Source organism: Elephas maximus, chromosome 1, assembly GCF_024166365.1.
Source record: "Elephas maximus indicus isolate mEleMax1 chromosome 1, mEleMax1 primary haplotype, whole genome shotgun sequence".
In the NCBI taxonomy this organism is placed as follows: domain Eukaryota; kingdom Metazoa; phylum Chordata; class Mammalia; order Proboscidea; family Elephantidae; genus Elephas; species Elephas maximus.
In genome coordinates this window covers 100907634-100917682 of record NC_064819.1, presented here as the reverse complement: position 1 = coordinate 100917682, position 10049 = coordinate 100907634, and the positions used below count along the sequence as shown (strand labels likewise).

At 40.8% G+C, this 10049-nt stretch overlaps 1 protein-coding gene across 1 annotated transcript; it reads left to right on the top strand.

Annotated features, from left to right (window-relative positions):
• Positions 1-8950: 8950 nt before the first annotated feature.
• TMEM217 (transmembrane protein 217) lies at positions 8951-9526 on the top strand. The gene has a single exon (XM_049871897.1). The coding sequence runs from the start codon at positions 8951-8953 to the stop codon at positions 9524-9526; it is 576 nt and encodes a 191-aa protein (XP_049727854.1).
• Positions 9527-10049: the final 523 nt, after the last annotated feature.

Genomic DNA, 10049 nt, shown 5'->3' with positions numbered 1-10049 from the left:
GAGCCCTGTCATTGGATGCCTAAGTATTTATTATGGTTTTGTCCTCCTTGGCAAAATCCTTTTATCATTATATAGTGTTCTTCCTTATCCTTTGTGGTGGATTTTACTTTAAAGTCTGTTTTGTCAGAGATTAGTGTTGCCACTCCTGCTGTTTTTTGATGGTTGTTTGCTTGATATATTTTTTTCCACCCTTGGAGTTTGATTTTGTTTGTGTCTTTAAGTCTAAGGTGTGTCTCTTGTAGGCAGCATGTAGACAAATGGTGTTTTTTTAAATCCATTCTGCCACTCTGTTGGTGCATTTAGTCCATTTATATTCAGTGTAATTATGGATAGGTATGAGTTTAATGCTGTTATTTTGATGTCTTTTGTGTGTGTGTGTGTTGTTGACAGTTTCTTTGTTCCACTTAATTTTCTGTGCTGGGTCATTTTTCTTTATGTATTTTCATTGTTGTTGATTTTGTATTTGCTGAGTCTTTGTTTTTTATTTTGATGTGTAGGATTGTTAGTTTCCTTTGTAGTTACCTTAATATTTACCCCTATTAGTCTAAGTTTAAACAAATCTTTTATTCCTTTATATTGCCTTGAGTTCCTCTCCATATGATAGATCTATGGCTACATTTTTTAGTCCCTATTTTCAGAGTTTTAGCTTTGATTTAGTTTTGTGACTTCCGTATCTGGGTTTATATCTGGTTGCTCTGTCCTGTGTTCTAGTCTTCGGTTGTTATCTGATGTTATTGATTTTCTAACCGAAGGACTCCCTTTAGTATTTCTTGTAGTTTTGGTTTGGTTTTTGCAAATTCCCTAAACTGTTTATCTGGAAATGTCCTAATTTTGCCATCACATTTCAGAGACAGTTTTGCTGGATATGTAATTCTTGCCTGGAAATTTTTTTCCTTCAAAGCTTTATATATGTCATCCCATTGCCTTCTTGCCTGCATGGTTTCTGCTGAGTAGTCTGAGTTTAGTCTTATTGACCTTCCTTTGTAGGTGACTTTTTGTGTATCCCTTTTCTTTCTTTTGTGTATCCCTAGCCGCTCTTAAAATTCTCTGTTTATCTTTGGTTTTGGCAAGTTTGATTATAATATGTCCTGGTGACTTTCTTTTGGGGTCTACCTTGTGTGGGGTTCAATGAGCACCTTGGATAGATATCTTTTCTTCTTTCAAAATATCAGGGAAGTTTTCTGTCAACGAATCTTCAACAATTCTCTCTGTATTTTCTGTTATCACTGCTGCTCTGATCCTCCAATCACTCGTAGGTTATTCCTCTTGATAGAGTCCCATATAATTCTTAGGGTTTCTTCATTTTTTTTTTAATTCTTTTATCTGATTTTTCCTCAAATAAGTTTGTGTCAAGTGCTTTATCTTCAATCTCACTAATTCTGACTTCCAGTACCTCAGTTCTGCTCCTATGACTTTCTTTTGAGTTGTCTAATTCTGATATTTTATTTTTAATCTTCTGGATTTCTATTTGTCTGTTTATGGATTCTTGCAGCCTGTTAAATTTGTCATTGTGCTCTTCTATAATCTTCCTAAGTTCCTCTATTGCTTTGTCTATGTTCCTTGGCTTGTTCTGTGTTTTGCCTGATCTACTTCCTGATCTCTTGAAGAGTTCTGGATTTTAATCTTTTGTATTCTACTTCCACTAATTCCAAGAAGTTCTCTTCCTCCGGAAGATTTCTTGATTCTTTGTTTTGGGAGGTTGCTGAGGCCATCATGGTCTGCCTCTTTATGTGATTTGGTATTGACTGTTGTCTTCAAGCCATCAATAAGTTATTATATTTATCTTATGTTTTCTTTCTGTGTCTGAGCTTCTTGTTTTGATATGCCTAAATAGGCTGCTCGTGTGAGTTAGTTTGATGATTGGCACCTTTGAAGCTCTAACATCCTGTCACCAGGTGGTTAAATCTGTTACTAGGTATGTGAGCCCAAGAATCCATTTTCTTTTCTTGTATGGATTTGGCTCAGGTGTCCAGGTAGTCAGTTACCAAGTGTGTGGTGCACGCTCTCACCTACAGTCTTAGATGAGCAGGGGTGATTCGTGTAGGCACAGGCATCTGGCTGCAATAGAGGGTCATGCGATGAGCAAGGCAGGGGGCTGACAGCTGCCCTGAGTGTCTGGGAGGAAAGCGTGTCCCTGTTCCCTAGAGTGTGTAGGTGGGTGGGTTTTACAGTCAGACTATGGGCACCCAATGCTTTTAGCTATAAGGACTGGGAGGCACCACTTATTCTTAGACCCCTGTTACAGGTGGCTAGGTGGCGTGCGTAGAGCCACCAGTCCTCAGGCCCCTGATGTGGGTAGGTGAGGACCCTGCTTAATGGACAGAGTGGTGTCAACTATCACAAATCTGCCACTCCACCATATAGCTGATAACAGTGAAGTTAGGCTTCAGGTATATACCCTGTTGTACTGGGCTAATGAGGGCCTATGCTGTTGAAATGGCCCATAGGGGTCTATGCAGGGGTTAAAGGCATTCAAAGTCTGTGGACCCCTTATGCCTGTGCCTAGGCACAAAGGAGCTGTGCCTGCCCTGAATTCCTGGCTTAGGGGAGCTGGCAGATTATTTTTTCCTGTTTGTTAATTTGTTCCCTGTCCAAGGCTGGGAGAACGGCTCAGGGCACATGATGAGTCCTACTGCTGACCCAGGGGAAGCCACAAACGCTAAAGCCGGCCCAAGACCAGTGCAGAGCAGGGAGGCAGCAGGTAAATGAGAGAGAAGGTCTTCCCAAACAGGGTGTTTTTTGATCCACACAGTATGTTAGACGCATGTACTTATCTTTTGGCAATTAAGTGCCACTTTTCACTGATTCCGGGGGCTTGAGTAGATTCTCCGATGCTTGATCTCTGCTGATGTGAAAAACACATTCCAAACAGCACTGCTTGCCTTACTGCAAATGCTAGCCAATCCAGCCTGCAAGGTGCCAGTTCCTGCTGGCTCAGGTCTGGCAACTCCTCGCTGCTTCTGAACTGTCTCTCCCTCCCGTACCACTTAGTCTGATTCCTCAACTTTGCCTTTGATATTCAGGGCTCCTAGATTGTCATATATAATCGGTTCACTTGTTTTCTCGGGTCTTTGTTGTAAGAGGGACCACCGGAAGCATCTGACTACTCCACCATCTTGGCCCCACCTCTGTTTGTTTTTATAATTTATTTTTTGTTGTTGTTACCGTTGAGAGTATGCACAGCAGAACATACACCAATTCAACAATTGCTACATGTACAGTTCAGTGACATTGATTACATTCTTTGTGTGTGTGTGTGCTTTAGGTAAAAGTTTACAGAGCAAATTAGTTTCTCGCTCAAAAATTTATACATGAATTGCTTTGTGGCATTGGTCACAATCCCTAAAATGTGTCAGCACTCTCCCCCTTTCCACCCCAGGTTCCCTGTTTCCATTCATCCAGTTTTGCTGTCCTTTCCTGACTTCTTGTCTTTGCTTTTGGGCAGATGTTGTACATTTGAGCTCGTATACTTGATTGATCTAAGAAGCACATTCCTCACGTGTATTATTCTTTGTTTTATAGGCCAGTCTAATCTTTGGCTGAAAGTTGAACTTTGGGAGTGGCTTCAGTTCTGAGTCAGAAGGGTGTCTGGGGGCCACAGTCTTGGGGGTTCCTTCGGTCTCTGTCAGACTAGTAAGTCTGGTCTTTTTTGTGAATTTGGATTTCATTTTACATTTTTCTCCTGCTATGTCTGGGAGACACTGATTATATTTCTCAAGTTGTCTAACCATTCTTACTCTCCTTTTCCAAATTGTTCCTCACCCATTAACACAAATGCACTGCCCCCTAAGCTTCCCATCTAACCTTTCAAGTTGCTGTTGTCAATTTGATCCCATATAAATAGTTCTTCAAAGAGCACAATGCTCAAAGCAAGCATTCCTTCCTAGTTAAGCTAAACTATTGTTTGGGTTAAAAAAGATTCAGGGGCTTTTTTGGTTTAAGGTTTAAAGACTATCTCAGGGCAGTAGTTTTGGAGGCTCATTCAGCCTCCATGCCTCCAGAAAGTCTAGAGTCTGTGAGAATTTGAAATTCTGTTTTGCATTTTCTCCCTTTTGATCAGTGTTATGGATTGAATTGTGACCCTCAAAAATGTGTATCAACTCACCTAGGCCATGATTCTCATTATTGTGTAATTGTCCACCATTTTGTGATCTGATGTGATTTTCCTATGTGTTATAAATCCTACCTCCATGATGTTAATGAGGCAGGATTAGAGGCAGTTATGTTAATGAAGAAGGACTCGATCTACAATATTATTTTGTATCTTGAGTCAATCTCTTTTGAGATATAAAAAAGAGAAGTGAGCAGAGATACAGGGGGACCTCCTACCACCAAGAAAGAAGAGTTGGGAGCAAGCTCGTCCTTTGGATCTGGGTTCCTGAGCTCCGAAGCTCCTAGACCAGGGGAAGATTGATGACAAGGACCTTCCCCCAGAGCCAACAGGGAGATAAAGGCTTTCCCTGGAGCTGGCATCCTGAATTTGGACTTCCAGCCTCCCAGACTATGAGAGAATAAATTTCTTTTTGTTAAAGCCATCCATTTGTGGTATTTCTGTTACAGCAGCACTAGATAACTAAGACAATCAGAGTTCTTCTATAGAATTTTTAATCAAAACACTTCAGTAATGGTAGCTGGGCACTGTCCAGTTCTTCTGGTCTCATGGCAAAGGAGGGAGTTGTTCATGGAAGCAATTAGCCACACATTCCATTTCTTCCTCTTATTCTTGACTCTCCTTCTTCCTCTCTTGCTCCAGGTGAATAGAAACCAATTGTTGTACCTTGGATGGCTACTTGCAAGCTTTTAAGACCCCGGGCAGGACACAATAAACTAGGAGATAGAACAGAAGCACTAAACGCTACTGTAGGCCAATTAACAGGGAATTCCCATGAAACCATTACCCTAAACCCCCAAACCAAGAAACCAGATCCCATGAAGTGGTTGGTTGTACATAAGCAGCCAAAAAAAGTTTTTTTTAAAAAAGAAACCCCAAAAGACAGTGGCTTATTTATGATAGCAGTTTATTTCTCTCTTAAGATACTGTGATCACTGGCCAATAGGGTACTCTACCTTATTCAGCAAGGGCTTCCAAGTCTGGGTCAAAGTTTGGTTCTGATCATTGCCAATAATTGGGAATGAGAAGAAGGACAAATGAGAGCACTCCTAATCCTTTTATGTGTAAGATTGTAAAGTGGCACACATCACTTCCACTCACATCCAATGTTCAGGACTAAGTCGCATGACCACACGAACATGCAAGGGACTGGAAAATGTAGTTGTTAGCTGGGAAATGTAATGTGTCCAACTAAAAGTTGGAAGGACCTATTATGAAAAGGAAGAAGGGGAAAATGGGTGTTGGGAGACAACAGTTTTTGCCAGAGATAGACCAACGAGAACGCAAAATTTTTGTGAGATTTTAGGGAATAGAAAGAAGATACCTGTTGTCTTCCAATTATGCCACAGGGACCACTGGTATGAAACTACATGTCTTTTTCCACTTGGTTTTTCCTAGAGAATTCAGGTATACTGAATTAGATTACTCATAATCCTATATTATAAAAAACAGACATCATTAGTACATGCATGGCCTACGTTTATTCTTTTATTTAGATGCCTGTTCACCACCACACGGTGCTCTGGCAGGGATCACAGCAGAGGGTCCTGGACAGAGTGGGAGAAAAATGTAGAACAAAATTCAAATTCATACACACACACACACACACACACACACACAAAGACCAGGTTTGCTGGTCTGTAAAAGACTGGAGAAACCCCGACAGTATGGCCCCGGACCTCTTTTTAACTTAGTACTGAAGTCATTCCTGAGGTTTATCCTTCAGCCAAAGATTAGACAGGTCTATAGGGCCAAAAAAAATACGTGTGAGCAACATGCTTGGTAGTTCAATCATGTATACAAGACTAATGGGCACACCAGCCCAAAGGCAAAGACAAGAAGGCAGGAAGGGACAGGAAAACTGAACGAATGTAAACAGGGAAACTAGGTTGGAGAAGGGGGGATGTTGACACATTGTGGGGCTGGCAACCAATTTCTTTAAAACAATTTGTGTATTAACTGTTTAATGAGAAATTAATTTGCTCTATAAGCTTTCACCTAAAACACAATAAAAAAAGAAAGAAAATATAATTCCATTGGATTTTTGTTTCTTTCATAAGCCTAAAATCTATCTTTTTCCCTTTGTCTTAGTCATCTAGTGCTGCCATACCAAAAATACCACAAGTGGATGGCTTTAACAAAGAGAAATTTATTTTCTCACAGTCTAGTGGAAACCCTGGTGGCGTAGTGGTTAAGTGCTTCGGCTGCTAACCAAAGGGTTGGCAGTTCAAATCTGCCAGGCGCTCCTTTGAAACTCTATGAGGCAGTTCTACCCTGTTCTATAGGGTCACTATGAGTGAGAATCGACTTGACAGCAACGGGTTTGGTTTGGGTTCACAGTCTAGTAGGTTACAAGTCCAAATTCAGAACGTCAGCTCCAGGGGAAGGCTTTCTCTCTCTGTCGGCTCTGGAGGAAGGTCCTTGTACTCGATCTTCCCCTGGTCAAGAAGCTTCTCAGGTGCAGGGACCCCGTGTATCCAAAGGATGTGCTCTGCTCCTGGTGCACTTTCTTGTTAGTATGAGATATTCCCTATTCTCTGCTTGCTTCCCTGTCCTTTTATCTCTTGAGAGATAAAAGCTGGTGCAGGCCACAACCCAGGGAAACTCCCTTTACCTTGGATCAGGGAGGTGACCTGAGTAAGGGTGTTGTTACAATCCCACCCTAATCCTCTCAACATAAAATTACAATCACAAAATGGAGGACAACCACAGAATACTGGGAATCATGGCCTAATCAAGTTGATATACAACTTGGAGTGGGGGGAGGGGGGGTGACATAATTCAATCTATGACACCCTTGGATGCTTTTGAGGTTTTCTTTTAGTATTTGGTGTTCAGCAGTTTCACTACCATATGTCTAGGTGTAATTTCGTCTTATTTACCCTACTAATGATCAGTTAAATTTCTTGAATCTGTGAATTGATTATCTTTCTTCAGTTGTACAAATCTGCAGCTGTTATCTCTTCAAATATGCTTTCCCATATTCTCTTTCTCTGATTAAATGTATGTCAAACTATCCAATTTTATCCTTCACATGTCCTAACTTCTTGTCCATATTTTCCATCTTTTTGTCTCTTTGTGCTACATTCTGGATAACTTATCCTGACTTATCTTCTGGTTAACTCTTTCTCTCTTCAAACATGTCTACTATTAAACAGGTTCACTGAATTTTTCATTTCAGGTATTGAAATCTTCACCTCTAGCTCTCTTTCAAATCTTTTGGGTTATTTTCGATGGTTTTTTGTTTCTACATATATTTACATTTATTTATTTAAATGTAATCATAATTGTTTTATAATCTGATGTTTTCACAATCCTGTTTCTGTTATCAGTTCTTTTTGCTGGTTCACAGTGCCTTGCTCCTTGTGTGCTTAGTTATTTTTTACCGTGCTCGGATCATTGTCCCTGAAACATTGCTGATGGAGATTCTTTAAGGACTAGCATAAAGGTGCATTTAGTCAGAAAGAATCTGAGTTTGCTTCTGCCAGGCACCTAAGGACACTTCCAGTTCACTATTTCTTTAAACTACATTTATGACTTAAAAGTTTTTTGAAATACTTCACGTAACTTGAACTACAAATACACAAAAAGGCCAGCTTATGGTTACAATGCCTCAGGAAGGGTTTTCTTCCTATCTGCTCAGCATAGGAATAACTCCTGGAAGAAAGAGGAGGGCCAGGTTTACTTCTGACCCACCTTTATCCTAACATTACACTCTTTGGGCAGCTATGATTAATATAGGGAAAGCCTCCTAATAGACCCACTTTGGTGGACCCTGGGCTTTGATTTTTATTCTCCTTGCCCTGCAGGGCTGTCATAATGAAACTCAAGTTTGCCCAGATGTGCAAATGCCTTAAGGGCAAAATTAGCTTCCATGCTTGCTTACCTCTCCCAGTTCCTGTATGCCTATAGATTTTGGCCTCCTTCCTTCCGCCTAGTCAGCACTTCTGGACTTTTAAGAAGATTTATAAAAATACTTTATCCAGCATTTTCTTATTGTATTTAGCAGCAAGTTGGCCCAAATAACCAAACCTATCAGAAACCCCTCTTTATTTCCTGTTTCATTGATTTCTACTCTTCTATTTATTTTCCCAGGTCCTTTTTTTTGGGTAGTGCAGATAGTTTGTGCTCAGCTACTAACCAAAAGGTTGGCAATTCAAATCCACCCAGCAGCACTGCAGAAGAAAGGCATGGCAATCTACTTCCATAAGATTACAGTCATCAAAAACCTGACGGAGCACGTTCTACTCTGAAACATATGGGGTTGTCATGAGTCAGAATCAACTTAACAGCAACGGGTTTGGGTTTTTGGTTTTATTTATTTTCTCCTTTTTTTTTTTTTTGTCATTGTTGATCTTCTTGTTGGTTTGTTCATTTTTCTCCTCTAATTTCTTAAGTTGTTTTTTTCTAACTTCTTAAGTTTTCACCAACTGCTCAGCCCAGCAGGGTTACTGTGCTGCCCTGATTTTTTTCCTGAGACACCTGCGTTCAAGGTCTAGGCAAATGCAGTTAATTTCCACCATTAGGAGGCAGCCTTGTTTGCCCAAGACACCGACAGAAGAGGTAAGAGCAGAATGTAAACACCTTTTTAAACTCGGTGTTTTTCAACATATCTGCATGTGAAAATCACTAGGAAGTTTTGAGAAGTGCTCATGCTTGGGTCCTACCCAGAGAATGCTGACCTGGGATGGCCTGAAGCCAGAGTTGAGAATAACTGCTCTAATTTATCCGTTTACAGCCACCAACACTGGATTGCTTCCTCCCTCCTCCCCAATCTCTACCAATCCCTTTTAAACAGAACACTCCCTCATGTTGTCTGTCTTCACAGGAAGTCTGAGCATGAAAGAGAAGCGTTGGTGTGGGATGAGCGCCAAGATGGGCACCGTGTTGTCAGGGGCCTTTACCATCATTGCCACTAGCATGTACCTCATCTTTGAAGAAAAGCACATACAGAGTGGCAATTGCACTGAGATCAAATCACAGGACCAGGGTATAGAAACTATAAGGGAATACATCATGTGCTGGAGTTTTAAAATTGTCGTCTTCATTTCTTCCATCACCCTTGTCATCAGCTTCCTCCTCCTGTACTCAGTGTATGCTCAGAGGCTCAGGGGCATGGTGATCTACATCATCTGGATAATTTTCTATGAAGCTATGAACATTGTGATACAAGTCCTCACCAACACCAATTCCAGCATTGAGATGGTCAGAATGATGCGCTGGTTTGGCTTGGTGTCCCGTGTAGTCATGCACTGTTACTGGATGTTCTTTGTCATCACCTATACTTACATACTCTACAAAAGTAAAAGCCAGGGCAATATACTTAGCTACAACAGGCGTATTTCTATGGGCAGCGAAGAGTTCCTGCGGCGGAAATCAAAAATAATCAACTTTTCCCACCACTCTACCCAATAATATTAGACTTTTTCTTTCCCCAGAAAAGCAGGTCCCCGGGTTCTCGTGGTAATTCTATTTTCATCTCTTTCTTTTACTTTTGCTGCAGGTTCCAGCAAGTCAAGACCTTGCTGCCACCCTTTTAGGGGAATGTGGGGAGAAAATGTGATTATATTAACAATGGGAACATCCTGCTCATTGTAGCATTTAGTTAAAGGACACTGCTATTTATCAAGCTCCCCTTGAGCTCTTCCTTCCTCCTCTGATCAGTATCACCTTTTTAGTCAAAATTAAGAGGGCAAAGGATTGAAATGAAGCCAAACTACAATATGGCAGTCCCTTCATCTTGGAATGTCCTCATAAGCCTTCAACCCACAGCTCTCTAATTTAACTCTGGAATAGGTAACGCTGTGTTTATATATAAGATTTTTGTAGCACAAAGAATACTGTTGGTGCCTTGGGTGGGTGTTTGTGCTATGTCCCCCACCCCCACCACGTACTCTATGCTATATTCCAGAAAAGAAAAAGAATAAAAATAGGCAAA